The sequence below is a fragment of the Phodopus roborovskii genome, unplaced genomic scaffold (genome assembly GCF_943737965.1).
Source record: "Phodopus roborovskii unplaced genomic scaffold, PHOROB, whole genome shotgun sequence".
In the NCBI taxonomy this organism is placed as follows: Eukaryota; Metazoa; Chordata; class Mammalia; order Rodentia; family Cricetidae; genus Phodopus; species Phodopus roborovskii.
Genome location: NW_026125052.1, coordinates 15,570,635 through 15,588,290, shown reverse-complemented (window position 1 = coordinate 15,588,290; position 17,656 = coordinate 15,570,635). Strand labels below are relative to the sequence as shown.

General features: G+C 46.4%; 1 protein-coding gene across 1 annotated transcript; it reads right to left on the bottom strand.

The window, feature by feature from the left end:
- Window positions 1-14,976: 14,976 nt before the first annotated feature.
- Eif1 (eukaryotic translation initiation factor 1) lies at window positions 14,977-17,152 on the bottom strand. The gene is made up of 4 exons (XM_051176941.1): window positions 16,966-17,152; window positions 16,223-16,386; window positions 16,006-16,107; window positions 14,977-15,788 (listed from the first exon to the last, which is right to left on the bottom strand). The coding sequence occupies exons 1-4, from the start codon at window positions 16,994-16,996 to the stop codon at window positions 15,744-15,746; spliced, it is 342 nt and encodes a 113-aa protein (XP_051032898.1). The 5' UTR covers window positions 16,997-17,152; the 3' UTR covers window positions 14,977-15,743.
- Between the last annotated feature and the right edge of the window lie 504 nt (window positions 17,153-17,656).

The window sequence follows — 17,656 nt, the reverse complement described above, 5'->3', positions numbered from 1 at the left end:
GTGGATCTTTGTGAGTTCAAGGCCAGCCTGTTTTACAGAATGAGTTCCAGGACAGCCAGGGCTACACAGAGAAACCCTGTCTAGGAAAAAGGAAGGAAGGAAGGTAAAACATTCAACCTCCAGATTTACAGAGATAGATAGATAATAGATAAAGAGAGAGACCCTGTCTCAATAAATAAGGTGTAGAGCAACAGACCTCCTCTGACCTCCACATGGGTACTGGCATTGTTAACCCAAATGTGTACACACACACACACACACACACACACCCCACAATTTTAAAAACAAAGGGAAAAAAAGCACACTAACCATAGGACAGTGTTTCCCAGACTGCTCTGCCTGATGAGGCTGAGTCCAATGGCTCCAAGGTGATTTAGTCTTAGAACTTACAGTGAAATTTGAGTAGAGATAATAAAGGTGCATGTAACTCAAGGGAGTTACAGATCACACACTGCCACTTGCAGACCACCAGCCTGTCCATCAGGGGATGGGCCACACCGTTGCTAGGCAACCTTGGAAGAGAGGCTCTGCTGTGCTTCGCTGATGAACAGCCTGCCACTGTACTTATGCAGCTGAGAAAGAAAAATTAAACCCAACATTTGCAGCTAAGCAGGAGGATGGGTCAAGTTTGGGGAAACCACAGCACGGACCTGAAATGGGATGTCCAAACAAGCATCAAGTTATCAAGTTCCAAGCCTTACTTGTTCTTTGGACTTGATATTTTCTGTGTGTGTGTGTTTTTTTTTTTTTTTTTTTTTTTTTGTACTTTCTCCTCTAGGGGAAAAAAAATGTGTACTAAAAGACATTAATGCTGGGTGGTGGCAGCACATGCCTTTAATCCCAGAACTCAGGAGGAAGAGTCAGATAGATCTCTGAGTTCAAAGCCAGCCTGGTCTACAAATCCAGGACAGCCAGGGCTACACAGAGAAACCTTGTCTCTAAAAACAGAAAACAAAGCAACAGCAACAACAAAAAAAGATATTATCTTTTCACGACAAAGTTCTCAGGTGAGGGGAGAAAAGTATTTGTGACTAATAAAGAAATGCTGGCAGCCCTGAGCTGATGTTCTGGCTCTTGTTTACATCTCAGTCCTTGGGAGGCTGAGGCGGGAGGATTGCTTCAAGGCCTCAAGTTTAAGGCTCTGTGAGAGCTGGACAGATCTGGGTTAGAGCGATACATGCCAAAAGAAAGAGAAAGAAATGGGGGGGGGGGGCATGGGAAGATGGGAGGAAGAGGGAACTGGAATTTATATGTAAAATAAGAAAAAATATAAAAAAATTCAATTTAATAAAATGAGAGAGAGAGAATGAATGAATGAAAAGAAAAGCCGAGCAGTGGTGGCACACGCTTGTAATCTCAGCACTTGGGAGGCAGAGGCAGGCGGATCTCTGTGAGTTCGAGGCCAGCCTGGTCTATAGAGCAAGTTCCAGGACAGGCTCCAAAGTACCCAGAGAAACCCTGTGTAGAAAAACAAACAAACAATAAAACCCCAAAATCAGGGCTGGAGAAATGGCTCAGAGGTTAAGGGCACTGGCTGCTCTTCCAGAGATCCTGAGTTCAATTCCCAGCAACCACATGGTGGCTCATGACCATCTGTAGTGAGATCTGGTGCCCTCTTCTGCCACACAGGCATGCATGTCAGGAGGATACTGTATATATAATAAATAAATAAATCTTTAAAACAAAGAAACGACAACAACAAAAACTTAAAAAAAAAAAAAAAAAACACCCAAAAATCAATGCTATAGAGAAACATTCTGTTCAATCCACTTAGGGCTCTTTAAATTTAAACAAATTGTTATAAAATTTTTCTGCCTTTGAACTAGCCAGATGCTAAGTACCCATATGGCCAGTAGCTTCTATATAGGACACTGTAGATGTCAAGCATTCCATTACCACAGAATGTTCTTTCAGGTAGTGCTGGCCTAGAAAAGGGCTTGCGATGGATTCCAGTCTTAGCCCTGCCAATTAAATTCTATGACTTTGGGCTAGTAATGCCTCGCTTCATCTTAGCAATGGGGATGGGGAGCTCATTTCCCTAGCTGACAGGAGCCCTAGGATTAGGTCCTGAGAGAAACAGAAACGCAGATGGCAAGCAAGGACGACAGGGTGGCCTTAGAGCTGAGACTTAGTTTTGCCCTAGGCTAAGGAAACAGCCCCACCTCTACAGACACAAAGGTGGGAGCCATGGCCCGGCCTCTGTGAGAAGAGGGACGGCCAGCTCTCAACCCTGTTACCCCTCCCTCCCCAGTTTCTTACCTGCAGCTTGGGGGATGGACAGACGGCTGTTGTACCTGTTGATGCCCTGTGTGCTGCTCAAGGCTTGCCTTATAAAGCCCTCATGGTCCCTCCCAAACCCTCCTTCCAGGTGAGGTCAGACTCCCCATAGCAAGATAAATGGGTGCAGGATGTAGGTACAACCTGTCACCCTGCCTCACCCTGTCACAGAGCTGTCAGCCAATTATTCATTCAGGATGTGGGGGGAAACGGAGGGGGGGGGACAGATGCTCTGGGTTCCAGAACAGCTCACTCTACCCTATCCCTTGGGTCACAGGCTTCCACATCTTCTATTAGACTGTATCCCATGGCGGGGGTGGGGGAGGGAGAGAATGAACCAAATGACCTAGGATTCAGAGGTCCCCATGTGCTGATGCTTGATGGACAGGTAGTGTGTATGGAGTGACTTATTGATCACTGTCCCCTTCACTGGGCTTTTGAAAACAGGACGTGGTGTAGTTATCAGGAGCAATGGGGCATGGACTGATGGGTTTGCTCTTTCTGTTGAGAGCACCATGTTGGTTACCTTGGAGCCCCTTTATGCTTCCTTTACCTTGGAAAACCCTCCACAGCTCCTGCCTCCTTGCGCCTCCTATGTTGAGCTGGATCTGCCCAACACTTCTGTACCCTCTCCTTGGGTCTGCTGACTAATCAGACCCCTTGTCAGTCCCCTACCCAGAGCCAGTTCCTTGAGGGTCTTAGATTTCAAGACCTCTCCATTTTTCTTTCAGGGGTAGATGGTGATTTTCATAAAGGATTCATAACTCTGCAACATAAAAATATATCTTAAAATGGTTAGTGAAGAAAGGCATTTCTCAAAGATGTACCAGAAAAAAAAAAGATACATTTCTTGGTTTATTTGATAGATACCTGCCTGAATGTGGTTTGCAAGATTATAACAAGCTCTAGGCTGTTTTTGATGTTTTTTCATAGTTGAGATTAGACAATTGCTTTTGTTCATGTGTCGTTGTGCCCTCCCTTCTTGTCTGGGGAGCTTTGATGTCCCTTGGGCCTTGTATAAGGGCAGTGGTACCCACGCTCACAGCCAGTCTCGATGAGAATTAACAGGTGATGAAGAATGCAGGCTGCACTGTGTCCATGGCAACCAGAACTCAAATCTTCTAGTGAATAACCACTCTAATCCAGAGCAGGACACAATGATTCAGCAGATGGAATAAGTTTAAAAAAAAAAAAAAAAAGACAAAACCCAGCACAGGCATTGACAGTAATTAATTGAATCACAAAAATCTCAGAGATGGAAGGAATAGGAGGGGGTTGGTAGAAAGGACAGGGTGAGAGCAGCTCTTCTCGAATCCTGGGGGGATGGAGATACTGGTGTTGCTATGGTAACTGGAAATTACAAGCTTTTCAAAGAGCCAGGTTGATTTCTGCCTGTGGATCAGGTTATGCTCCCTGGCTGTTTTTCCCCCAGCTAGAGGGATGCAATTATTATAAACATCAGCCTGTCTCCTATTCAGTAATGGTGACTGTCATTGTAGGCACTGCAAAGTGTGTGAGACAAGGGTCCTCTTCAAAGATGAGAGGCATAGCCCTCTCCCCCAGGAGTGCGTCCTACATGCCATGCTCACAAAAGCCTGTGGTATAAGAAGGGAAGGTTTCCCAGCCCTCCCTCTGGGGTCAGTGCGTACATAAAGTACTTTGCCCATTACCATGGAAACTTAATACATTTTGTACTTTTCCCTCTATGCCTACTTTGAACGTCAGTTAGCCTTCTCTGTGAAATGGGATTCATTCATACCTGCCTCACAGGGCAGGAGTGGAGGGGAATGTGAGAAGGCCCATGCACACACTTGGCACACTTGGGAGTGTCCTCTTCCAGGTCCTAGTGCAGGGTAATTCTGCGTGTGCCAGGCAGGTAATCTCTCTGCAGGAATGAATGCTGTTATTTCCTGCCATGATCCCAGGATCTAAGTATTACTGTGACTATTCTACGAGGAAGAAACTTAGGCCCATGTATGGGAGCATTTCCCCAGCCTAAATCCATGAGGGGCTGGGCTGGAGCTCCTCCTAAGAGGAATGTGGGAGGCAGAATGATGGGTTCCTCTGTGTATGTCCATAGGCCAATCCTTAGAACCCATTGCAAAAGATGTCACTGAAATCAGAAACTCAATCTAGATTACCTGTCTGACTGGACTTGGTTTAGCCACACAGTCCTACAAAGCAGAGGGCTCAGAAGTCCTAAGAAGGATCCCATGAGCAGATGTTGGTGTGAACAGAAGATTCACCAAGGCCAAATGACTGAATATGGAAATTATGAAGAGTTAAAATGCTGGTAAGAACATGCCGCGGTGGTGGCACACACCTTTAGTCCCAGCTCAGGAGGCAGAGACAAGTGGGCCTCTGAGTCTAGGCTACCCTGGTCTACATATCAGACTACATAGAGGGAAAAAAATGTTACAAAGACCAAATTGTCTTATCCGATGTGGACGCTGGGAATCAAACTCCTGCAAGAGCGCTAAGTGCTCTTAAACACTGAGCCTTCTCTCCAGACCAGGGTGCTCTTTTTTTTTTTTTTTTTTTTTTTTTTTTTTTTTTGTTTGTTTGTTTGAGACAGAGGGTTTCTCTGTGTAGCTCTGGCTGTCCTGGAACTTGCTCTGTAGACCAGGCTGGCCTGGAACTAGTGTAGATCTGCCTGCCTCTGCCTTCTGAGTGCTGGGACTAAAGGCATGAACTGCCACAGCTAGCTTTAAATTACATATTTATTTACTTACGGGGGTGGGGGTGGGTGGAAGGGCGGGCGTGTGCATGTGGTCACGGCTTGTGAACAGAAGTCAGAGGACAAATTGTGGGAGTCAGTTCTCTCCTTCCGCCATGAGAGTCATGGGGCTAAAACTCAGGCAGTCAGGCCTGGCAGCAAGCACCTTAACCTTCTTGCTGACTGGACAGGAAATGTTCTTCTTGGCTTTTCAAATGTTTTAAAGCTGGCTGGGAATGTAGATCAGTAGTAGAGTGCTGTGCAGCCTGCATAAAGGCCCAGGTTTTAATCCCTAGCACCACGAAAACAGAAACCACCCACCCGGACCCCAGATGTTCCAAATTTATTCTCATTCTGGAGAGTTAGCTTAGGGGGAGAGTTCAGGTAACAAGGCCCTCCCTTGGATAAGAGGTAATATGCTTAGTACTTTCTTTGCCTGGATGAGTTGAGAGTCCAGTGGCACAAAAACAGCCATCATTTTCAGGACTCTCCATCAGGATGGATGTCCCCTGGAGAGGAACTCCAGTCATAACCCTCCCTTCCGCAACGCCTGGCTTGCTCCTGACCGCCCACACAACCCGAACCATTATTGATGAGCTAAAAACCGCTGTCGGCCAGGCCAATGCCTCAGCTTCCTAATTGGTTATTAATAGCGGAAAGGAGAGAGGTTGGCGATGACTCAGTCTTGCCAGGCAGCTGGGGCTTGGAGGGAGTGACGCCTGTGAGGTGTTCACATCAACATGGGGGCATCTTACCCTCTGTCTAGGAGTGTCGGGGCCACGGGGTGGCAGCCTGGACATTGTCTTCAGGTAGAGATGCTACTTTCCTGCCCACCCTCAGCTCTTTATTAAACCAAAATGAGTGATATCTCTTCATAGTGTATAAAAAGATTATCCCACAACAAGGATCTCTGTGAGTTTGAGACCAGCCTGGTCTACACAGCGAGTTCTAGGATGGCCAGGTCTACCTAGAGAAAGCCTGCCTTGAAAAACAAAAAAAGAAAGAAAAAAAGAAAGAAAAAAAATTTAATGCCTTAAATGGGAAAATTAATTGAAAAGCACCTGTGCAGCCGGAGTCCTATCTTAGAGCAATTCAGACACGGATGGGGAAGTGAGGCTAAGCCAGGTTTAGTCCCTACAGGCGAGAGACTGAGCTGCAAACCCGGGTCTTGGAGCTCACAGGTGGCTGCTTCTCTTGGCTCTCAGTCCCATCTCCCGTCTCCTTTCTAGAAGTCCAGCTCCTGCTTAGTAGACCTCTGCTGTGACCTAAGGTTCCTCCACCTCTCTGACTGCTGACTTTACCTGATGTCTACTCTCCAGGTCTACCCTTTCAGCTGTAGGGGTGTACTTGTATGGCCCACCCTGTCCTGCTCAGAACCTGACAGCCTGTTTCTCACTTCCTGGCAGAGGCTACCACCATCCATTTTTCAGCTCCCATCTCTCTCTCCCCGAAAAACCCAGCCAGAGAAAATTCCAGAAGTAGCCATTATATTCAACTGCAAATTATCTGCTGCTGGATTGTTGCCTGGCAACCTAAGTGAATAGGCTCCTCTTCACTCCCAAGGTCAGCTGACATCAGCGCCTGAACACAGTTGTCTGAGCCCACTTCCGGTCCTCCTTTTCCCTGTCACTGAGCAGTCTGTCACCCTGTTCAAGGTCAGCTTCTCTTCAAGACCCTTCAACTCAGACTGTCCTGCTTGCTTAGAGGCCATGTGCATTCACTGTCATTCATCTTCTCTTCTGTTTATTCAACATTATTATTACTATATTTTTTTTTATTACTACCTTTTTTTTTTTTTTTTTTTTTTTTTTTTGAGACAGTGTTTCTGTGTAGCCCTGGTTGTCATGGAACTCTTTGTAGACCAGGCCGGCCTCAAACTCAGAGATTCACTGGACTCTGCCTCCTGAGTGCTGGGATTAAAGGTGTGTGCCATCGCTGCCCAGCTATCATCATCATCATTATATTATTATTATTGATAGGATCCCATGCAGACTGGGCTGGCTTTGAACTTGGTGGTTTGTATCTGAGGATGACTTTGAAATCCTGCTACGCCACCACCACTCCTGACTTCACAGCTGTGCTGTGTCTGGACGTGCAAGGTTGGTCAGAGGGCCTCTGTTCCTTTCCCCTGGAGAGGTGACATATGATGGGCGTTTGTAGATCGTGGACGGTGGGTGGAAACTCAGTAGGGAAGCCACCTCTCCTCCACGGCTGGCTTTTGATGACTAAGTTTTCCACCTTCCTGTTCCCACAGTAATGGCAACTGAACTGTAGAGCAGTTTGGTGGCCTGCATGAGCACTTGAAAGCCCTGTTTTCTAACCCCCTGGAGAGGGTAATACTGTGGCCTGAGTTTATGGGGGAGGGAACTGAGGCCTAACAGTTTTGTGATAACTATGAGAAAGGAAGGAAGCAGTTTACCGTGGGCCTAAGGCTCTGAATATGCTGGCTGGGGGTATCAGAGTGCTAGATCACCTAGGTCACCAGGGTGGTGGTGGCACATGCTTTCAGTCCCAAAGCCAGAGGCCAGTGGACCTCTGTGAGTTCCAGGCCAGCCTGGTCTACTGAGTGAGTTTCAAGACAGCCTCCAAAGTTAGAGAAACCCTGTCTCAAAACACCAAAAAATAAATAAATAAATAATAAAATAAAAAAGAATGCAGGGCTATGGCCCTTTGGACCGTTTCTCAGGGTTGTGTGTACAGAGCAGTCTCCCCCAGAGACAAAAAGTAGATTTTCTTTCTGCAGAAGTTGTTGATTCTCTGAGCTCAAAATTGCTCAGCTTCGATGGGTGGTAGTGTTGTAGTGTCACATGCCTCTAATCCCCACACCTGAGAGGTAGAGGCAGGCAGATTTCTATGAGTTCGAGACCAGCCTGGTCTACAAGAGCTAGTTTCAGGACAGCCTCCAAAGCCACAGAGAAACCCTGTCTCTAAAAAAACAAAAACAAAACAAAACAAAACAAAACAAATGCTCAAATGAAATGATGGCATCTTTAATAACTATTATGTCACAACCCTCCCTGCCCCAACAACTTGAGGGGGCAGAAGGAATTATGTGAGTCATACCACTGGCTATGTTGTGGGCAGCAGAATTATTAGTCTTTGATCCAGAAATCTTTTATTAAATTGTTAAAATTTATTTTCATTTTTGATTTATTTTACATTATGTGTATGAATAAATTTTCTTGTGCGTGTATGAGCAACATTTGTGAGCCTGCTGGGTCCCATGGAACTGGGGTTAGGGAGGGACAATTGTGAGCTAGTCTGTGGGTGCTGGGAATCCAATCCAGTCCTCTGCAAGAGCAACAATCTCTCCATCCCTATTTTTATTTTTGGAGACAGGGTCTCACCTGACCCAGGCTGGCCTCAAACTCATTATGTAGCCAAGAATAACCCTGAACTTCTGCTCTTCTTGCCTCCACTTCGTAAGTGCTGGATTATAGATGCTTAGTCCATGTGGTCCTGGAAACTGAATCCAGGATTTCACTTAAGCTACGGCAGCAGTCTACCAACGGCACTGCACCCTCAACCCCTGACCCAGGAGTCTTGTATCTTTAGACAGTCGGTGAAGGAGTACTAGGCTAACTAGCTGGCTTACAAGTTGGGTGAAATCAAATCCCAAATTCCACTCCAAAAATTCCAAATTCAAACCCAGCCCATCAACTGTACAGGGGAGACTTGAGCCCAGGCACTTTGATTCCAGAGGCATTTGACCTGGAGTGACAGTGAGCATGTACCTATAACCAAGCACTTAGAAGCTGAAGGCAGGGCCTTAAATTCAAGGTCATTTTATGTTACATAGATTTAGGGCCTAGCCAGGCGTTGATGGTGCTCGCCTTTAATCCCAGCACTTGGGAGGCAGAGGCAGGCAGATCTCTATGATTTTGAGGCCAGCCTGGTCTACAGAGCGAGTGCCAGGATAGGCTCCAAAACTACACAGAGAAACCCTGTCTCAGAAAGAGAGAGAGAGAGAGAAAGGAAATGTAGTAGAGTGTGGTGGTATCATCGCCATACTGCTGCAGAGGCAGGTGGATCTTTGTGAGTTCCAGGCCAATCTGATCTATATTATCAAGTTTAGGAGTCACATTTTTAGTCTAGTTTTTCTTTTCTTTTTTGTGAGACTGGGTCTTCTCTCTTTGCATAACCCTGGCTGTCCTGGAATTCTCTATGTACACCAGACTGACCCTGAACTCTTGGAGATTTGCCTGCGTCTGCCTCCCTAGTGCTGGAATTAACGCTATGCCCTATGTTGGGCTAGCCTCAAATGCATGACTTTCGTAGTCTAGCTTCTTCTTCCCTTTTTTTTTTTTTTAAAGACAGTTTTTTTCTGTGGCTTTAGAGGCTGTCCACCGGCCTCTGCCTCCTTAGTGCTGGGATTAAAGGCATGTACCACCACCGCCCAGCTGTTTTGTTTTTGTTTTTTTCGAGACAGGGTTTCTCCGAATTGCTTTGGAGCCTGTCCTGGAACTAGCTCTGTAGACCAGGCTGGCCCTGAATTCACAGAGATCCACCTGCCTCTGCCTCCCGAATGCTGAACTAAAGGCGTGCATCACCAAAGCCCAGCCAAGTCTAGCTTCTTGAGTGCTACAATACTGGAGACTGTGTTGCATATATGTGGTATGTATATATGTGTGCGTGTGTTTATGGAGATCAAAGGCTGACATTGCATGTTTACCTTAACTGATCTCAGTATCACCACCTCATTTTTTGAGACAGGGTTTCTCACTGAATCTGGAGCTCACTGATTCTGCTAGATTGGCTAGCCATTCCCCTGGACTGGGGTTACATACTCTATGCCCAGCTTTTATGGGAGTACTGGGGATTTGAACTCAGGCTTTCATGTCTGTGTGGCAGGTATTTTACTGACATCCCCAGCCTATCATTTCTTTGAGACAATGTCTCACTTGTATGGCTTTGAACTTGCTGTGTAGTTCAGGATGCCCTTGAACACCCTGCTTTTCCTGCATCTTGGGAGAACAGATATGCACCACCATACTTGGCTTATGTGATGCTGGGGATTGGTCCAGAATTTCACTCATGCTAGGTAAACATTCAACCAACTGAACTACATCCTCAGCTGTAGTGTTTTTATTTATTTAAAGTTTTTGAGACAAGGCCTCACTCTGTAACCCAGGTTGGTTTTGAACACTTGATAATCCTGCCTCAGCCTTCTGAGTGGTGAGGTTACATGAATGAGACACTATGCTGAGTTCTAGAGCCTCAGTGGAGACTGATGGAGATAAGATGGCTGGCTGGGTCATCCCTAGTGGTTGTGGTCAAGTTTCTGGCATGCCTTTCATCTAGGCAGTTACCCAGGACACACTTAGAACTTACTTATTGCCCTCATTTCACTGCAGTAAAAACTAAAGACTGAAAATAATTAAAAACCCCACTAAAAGCCAGGTGGTGGTAATGCACGCCTTTAATCTCAGCCCTTCAGAGGCAGAGGCAGGTGGATCTCTGTGAGTTCCAGGACAGCCATGGCTGCACAGGGAGACTGTCTCAAAAAACTTTAGATACAGAGTCCTACTATGTTGCTCAAGATGGCCCTAAACGTTTTTATGGCTTTGCCTCCTGAGTAGCTGGGACTATAGATATGCACACTGTCCCAACTGCTACCTTAAAAGAAAAAAAAAAAAATACAGTTTGTAGATCACAAAAGGTGGTCTGCTAATGGCATGGTATAAACAAATGTTGAAAACCTTATTAAATGTTGATAAGATAAACATTGATTCAGCAGGGTTGGGTGGGGCTTGAATGTCTGCAGGTCTAACAGGCTCAGGGTGAGGCAACAGCTCTGTGGTGCTTTCTCCAAGGTGAGCTACAGCTGCGCTTCCGCTCATCTCACAGTAATGGAGTGATAATCAATGGCTTGACCCACAGTGGCTGTCACATTTACGCTCCATGTTAAATTAGTTTTCAACCCCTTCCTATTTTTAACCAATTGTCCATGGTGGGCACAAATTAACCGTAAGAAATGATGATTAAAGACATTGTAAACTGCAATGATCTGGCCTACCAAGGCTGGGTGATGGCTTGGCAACAGTATCTGTGGAGAAGGGAAGTCAATTCAGTGTTGTGGGGGTTTGGCCACACTGTGAGGTCCTCTTGCCCAACACACATTTGTTTTTGATGGTGGTGGAGTGGTATTGAGAATCAAGTTCAGGGTCTAGAACCATTGGCATTGTGCATGCGGGGTAAGCACACTACCACTGAGGTATGTCCCCCAGCACAGTACTATTATTTATTTATTCATTTTTTTCATATATGTTTGTGGACCCTGTGCATGCAGTACTCTTGTAGTCAGACATTGGTTTCAGACCCTCTGGAGCCAATTAAAGATGGTTGTTAGTGGGAACTGAACCCAGGTCTTTTGAAAGAGCAGTCAGTGCTCTTAACTGATGAGCCAGCTCTCCAGCTCCCAGTATTATTTTTAAGATGGAATCTTATGTACTCCAGGCTGACCTTGAACTTCTGTTTTTCTTGACTGTGTCTCTCCAGTTCTGGGATTAAGTGTGTGCCCCCACCATGCTTGGTTTTATGCAGTGCTGGGATTTTTTTTTTTTTAAAGCAGGGTCTCACTATGTAGTTCTGGTTGGTATAGAACTCACTAGTTAGATCACGTTGGCCTCCAATTCACAGAAGTCCACGTGTCTCTGAGGCTTCTGGAGTGCTGGGATTAAAGGCAAGCACACTCCACCCCACCAGGTTTCTTTGTGTAGCCCTGGCTGTACTGGAACTCACTGTAGATTAGGCTGGCATCAGACTCAGAGATCCGCCTGCATCTGTCTTCCAAGTGCTGGGATCAAAGGTATGTACCACCACCATCTGGCCACACCTGGCTTTTTAATCCCAGGTCCTTTAAATTTTTTTTTTTTTATTTTGTGTGCATTTGTGTTTTGCCTGCATACATGTCTGTGTGAGGGCAGTGGATCCTGGAGTTACACACAGTTGTGAGCTGCCATGTGGGTACTAGGAATTGAACCTGGGTCCTCTGGAAGAGCAGCCAGTGCTCTTAACCACTGAGCCATTTCTCCAGCCCCAATCCCAGATATTTTAACCTCATAAACCCTATCATATCTCAATCCAAACTATAAATCATCCAAAGCATAATGGACCCACAGGTACAGCAAGTACAGTTAAGCCAAAACATTTTCAGTTCTAGCACTGAAATCTGTAACTTTTGAAAAGATTTCTGATAAAACTATTTGCTAAAGAATCAATAAAAAACAAAACCAAAATATTTAATTGCAGGGTATGGTCATACACACCTGTAATCCCAGCATTTGGGAGGTAGAAGCAGGAGGATCAGGAGTTCAAGGTCAGCTTAGTTCACATAGTGAATTTGAGACCAACCTAGCCTGTATGGGACCTTGCCTCAAAAATAAGAAAAAGGGGAGAGAGAGAGAGAGAACTCCCTTCAAGCCATTCCACTCTCAGAACTTTTCATGTTTCCTTAATAAATCTACATTTACCCTGCTTAAGAAGACAATAAAAGCTGGGTGGTGAACACCTTTAATTCCAGCACTCAGGAGGCAGAGGTGGATTTCTGTGAGTTCAGGCCTTGTGTATAGTGCAAAGTTCTAGGACAGGGAGAGCTACATAGTTAAGATTCAGTCTCAGATCAAATTTATTTTTTCCTATTTTGTGGGGTTTTGGGTTCAAATTCTGGTGAAGCTTCAATTCTTCCACCCTCAAAAGCCTGTGGGATTGAGCATTGTTTAGCTAATATCCATGGATCCAGAGTGTTTACAAGGGGTGAGGGGCAAGGGGGGAGTAGAACACAATTCATAACAAGATCCATCCCTAAGAACAAGAATTTTATAAACAGTAGCCATTAAAAGTTTTAAAGCCGCCAGGCGTTGGTGGTGCATACCTTTAGTCCCAGCACAGAGGCAGGCAGATCTCTGAGTTCGAGGCCAGCCTGATCTACAGAGCGAGTGCCAGGACAGGCTCTAAAGTTACAAAGAAACCCTGTCTCAAAAAACGAAAGAAAACAAGAGTATTAAAACCTTGTATTATGAGCTATGTTTTGAGGTTAGATGTATCTCTGGAAGTTAAAAATGATCGAGACAGCTTTGTTACCTGCATAGTAGTCCCAATTCAGCAGGACTCCTGGAGCCCAGGAATTCAATCAAGGCTAGCCTGGACAACACAGAAGTCCATTAAAAACAATCTCCGTGGGCTGGAGAGATGCTTCAGCAGTAAAGAGTATTGGCTACTCTTCCAGACATCCTGAGTTCAATTCCCAACAACCATATAGTGGCTCACAAGCATCTGTAGTGGGATCTAATGCCCTCTGCTGGAATAAAGGTGTACATGCAGATAAGAGTGTTGATATACTTAAAACTTAAACATTTGTGACAAAGGCTTGGTTATGATAACCTGTATTTTATACTAACGCCACAAGGGGGCACTGCTGAGACAGATGAACAGGCAAGATGGTCAATTCAGTTTCTGAATTAGGTTTTACTTTTGTGGATTCCTGTGCAGTTTTAGTTGGCTTTTTTTGTTGTTTTTTTCTGTTCTTGCTGGGTATTGAAACTTATGTTTCAGGAATGCTAGGCAGGTGCCCTATCACTACCCTGTATCCAAGTTCTTTTAATGCTTTTTTTATTTGTATTTTTTGTTTTTGTAGACAGCATTTCTCTGTAGCTTTGGAGCCTATCCTGGAACTTGCTCAGTAGATCAGGCTGGCCTTAAACTCAGAGATCTGCTTGTCTCTACATTCCTATATTCCTGGAGTGCTGGGATTAAAGGTGTGCACCCTGCGCCAGCAGCCATCGCCCATTTAATCGAATTTTGCAATTACTTTAGAGCCCAGGCAGACCTTGAACTTGTGATCCATTTGCCTCAGCCTGACAAGCTGAGATCACAGGCATATACCACAAGGCCTGGTTTTCATTTTAAGCATTTAAGAAGTGGACTAGGAGTAAATATTTGGATGTTTTTTTTCATGTGCTACAACAGTACTTTGCATTTTCAACAGAATAAACAAAATTGATAATTTGACACATCTTTTGTCAGTCAAGTATAGTAGCACACCTTTAATCCCAGGGTTTACCAGGCAAAGGCAGGTCTATCTGAGACCAGTTTGATCTATAGAGTTCCAGAACAACCAGTGCTAATTTCTCAAAAGAAGTGTGGGCCATAGCACTTATGGTCAGAGGCCAACTTGTGGGAGTCAGTTCAGCCAAGTCTCCTTTTAGGAAGTCTTCCTTCCTGAGCAGGGAGTGGAGACATATTCTCACCTACTCCAATAGTTCCCATCACAGCACACTACACAAGGGACTTCACCGTCTCTTGTTGGACCACAGGACAGTTATACTCACAAAATGCTGATCCAGGACCTCCACTTTTAAGCAATATCACATAGAGATATATGGAAACCATGTATCTACACATGGGGCCCCAGGATTAAATTCTCTACCAAAGTAGGAAGTCCTTTTGTAGTTTGAGATATGACTGTTTAGTCAAGGACCCATAATAGGTAGGAAATGTTACCTTTGGTTTTCAGAAGGGACCTAATCAAGTCTTTTCGCTGTTTAAAATAGTACCACCATATTAGTACCAAATTATTTTTTGGCAGGATCTTGCTTTAGTACTGGCTTAGACTCAACATTCTCCAGAAACATCCTCCATTCTTCACCTTTCCCTACACAAACTGGCCAGCAAAAGGTCCTGTTAGAAAAATACTATCTTTTCTGCAGCCAGTAACCTTCAGATTGTGATGGTGTTTCACCAGCCGAGGAAAAGATTTCTCAAGGTGACACAGGGAAGCTTGTTTCTAAAGAACCTGCATCCCTGAGCCAAGGCCAATGATAAACTATTTGAGCACACCATTCTAACATGTTACAAAGCTCCTCCTAGTGTCTGAAGTGTCTTGTCAGCTTCAGAACACTTTCCATGAGGCTGACAAATGGGAAGGGACACCTTTGGTTAAAATCTTGTGATTTTCTGCAAGTTTGACTCAACACAGCATCAGGTATTTCTTAAAACAAGTTTTATTTAAATAAGGGTTTAAATACATTACATAACATTAAAACTGAAAGGGAAAAGAAAACCAAAAACCAGCTTCTTGATTCACTTAGCACTGGGCAGCCGCTACCAACGAGTTGAAACCTTTACAGCTAGCCACAATGACTGATCCTTCGTTTGATATTTTCCCTTTGTCATAAGCTTAATTGATACTAGGCTTGTTTCACTCTTTAGTTGTCTTGACATCCCCTGGCTAGGGATGTTTCTGGCTAAAATGACTAATCTGGCAGCCAGCCAGATGTCCAAGACCTCTGTAGAAAGGTGGCCCTTTCTGAATCCTGCCCCCCTGGTCAGACACCAGGGGTCCCTGCCAGAGACTCCCTTGGTGCTGTGGTGTTACCCATTCTCATGTTCACCTGGTGACATCCTCCTAGGGCAGGGGACTCTATTGAGGGAGAGCTGAAGAACTTTTGGGTAGCATAGCCTATGAACTTGGGGTTCTGGGCTTGGCTGAAACATTGTTATTGCTTTGTTTCAGGCTGGACACTGCCAGGGCTTACTGCTTGACCTGTTTAAATGAGGGACTTCAAGACTAGACAGCATGGCTCTTTTCAGTTTATTGCATGAAGGAGTTACACTAGTCCAAGTTAAAAGCGGACCCCAAATGGTTACATTATACAAGCTGTGAGGTTTTTAAACTTGTGACAAGGGACAGGAGGGAAATTCTACTCATTGCAAGGAAATCCTCACTTAAGCTTCAGAGAGTCACAAGCACTTAAAACCCATGAACCTTCAGCTGATCGTCCTTAGCCAGTCCAATCTGCAGAGAGAAAAGGACAGGAGTCAAGTCTGTGAACGACACCAATCACCACTTTTCCCACTACACCAGGCTAGAAGAGTCCCAATAAGGAGAGCACACCGTTAAAACCTCAACTTCCCTTCTGACCCCTGTAAGACCAGAAATGTGTTTGGAAGGATGGGAGATCTAAATGCTCAATTCCAAGACTACAGAACCCGGGAATCCTACACATGCTCACCTCTATCAGGAACTGGCATATGTTCTTGCGCTGGTCACCCTGTAGCTGAATTACTTCTCCATATTCTGGATGCTCAATTACAGTACCATTGCAGGCAAATTTCTGTAAGCACAAAGGGTGTAGAACATGAAAGCCAGGCAACAGCATTCAATCGTTTTTGCTTTGCATCCCCTCCCCTTGCAGACAACACAACGTGCTCTTTCTACAGTAAACCCACCTTCTTAAACGCCTTCACTAGTTTCTTTTTATCGTAATCATCAGCGATCCCTTGGACAGTGGTAAGGGTCTTCCTGCCGTTTCTCTGTTGAATTCTTATATGGATATAATCCTCAGTGCCAGCAGGAAGCAGGTCATCACCCTTACTTGCATCAGCAAAGGGGTCTGGGGAGAAAACAATAAAAGTGTTCAAAGGCGTTGTTGCTCCTCCGCCGCTTGCCGGCTCCTGAGGTTTCTGGTCGTGCGGACAGCAGCACTGCAATCGTTGGGCTCCGGAGTCATCCTTTGTTGTCCCTCCCAGGTCAGGTCAGTCCTAGACCTGCAAGGATGGGCCTCCCGCCCTAGGCCCGCCCTGCCTCCGCAGCTGATCACGTGCCGGAGAGCCCTAGCGGGCAAAGCAGTGCCCCACCCGGCTGATGCAACCAACCGGAAGCCGGAGCCCGAGGCGGGGCCTCTCCTCCCCACTCCGTGACAACGACGGTGACGTAGAGGACGTGACGCAGGGGTGGCGGGAGGGGGCGGGTGTGGCCCGAAGAGAGGCAGGAGCCATTAGTAAATGCGCCACCCGAGACCGCCCAAGGGCTGACCTCCCACCCGTTCCTTCCGGGCGGCCTCGGAGGCCGACCCCGGACGCCAGTCTCGGGCCCACGGGGCCTTCGGCCTTAGCTAAGGGTCCACCACGCCCGGCGGTTTCGCCGAGATCCCGCCACCCCCACCCGGGCCCACGACCTTCTCCGGGCTTACCGAAAGAGTGGAGGTTCTGGATAGCGGACATACGATACGATTCCTTTTCCTCGGTGGAAACGGCCTGCGGAAGGCGGCTGCGGGAGAAGGCGGGCAGGGGGGACGGAGCGTCGGGAAGCGAGGGGGCTCGAGGGGGAGGCAGCTGAGTCCTCGGCGGCGGCTCAGTGACTGGGGCGGAGGGGCGGCGCCTGTATTCACTTATATAGCCGCCCCTGTGACGCCAGCGCGCTGCCCTCACGTCCCGGCCCCACCCAGGACGTCAAGCTCCCCGGCGCCCGTACGCCGCGGCTTCCTATTGGTCGGGGGCGGAGTCAAGGCGCGGCGCTTGCGCACTGGGTTTGGCCGGGAGAGGGCGTCCTCTTGAATCAAGGAGGGGTGAGAGGGGGAGGGAAAGCTTGGTCCGCCTGTGCGCTTGCGCAGTGTGGGCGGTAGTTGTCTGGGCGGCCAAGAAACTGGCGGAGGTTTCGAGTGCGCCTGCGCCTCTGGCACGTTCTACCATCTTGATTGACCCTTTTGGGGTGCTGCTGGGACTAACTCAAAGAGGGGTCTTAGGGTGAGGATCGATTGGCGTTCTTTAGGGGGGACTTACTTGCTGGTCCTCCCAAATTCGACAGATCTCGGCTATGCCATAGCCATTAACTCATCCTTCGCCCCACCCATTCACAGATTTAGCCGTTTAATCAACATAAAA

Bases quoted from the DNA above. Each gene is read 5' to 3' on its own strand.
- Eif1 (XM_051176941.1), bottom strand. From the start codon at position 16,996: ATGTCCGCTATCCAGAACCTCCACTCTTTCG. The intron at 16,108-16,222 runs GTGGGTTTACTG...TTGTGCTTACAG, and splicing joins TAGTGAAGGCGTTTAAGAAG to AAATTTGCCTGCAATGGTAC. The intron at 15,789-16,005 runs GTGAGCATGTGT...TTCTCTCTGCAG, and splicing joins TATGCCAGTTCCTGATAGAG to ATTGGACTGGCTAAGGACGA.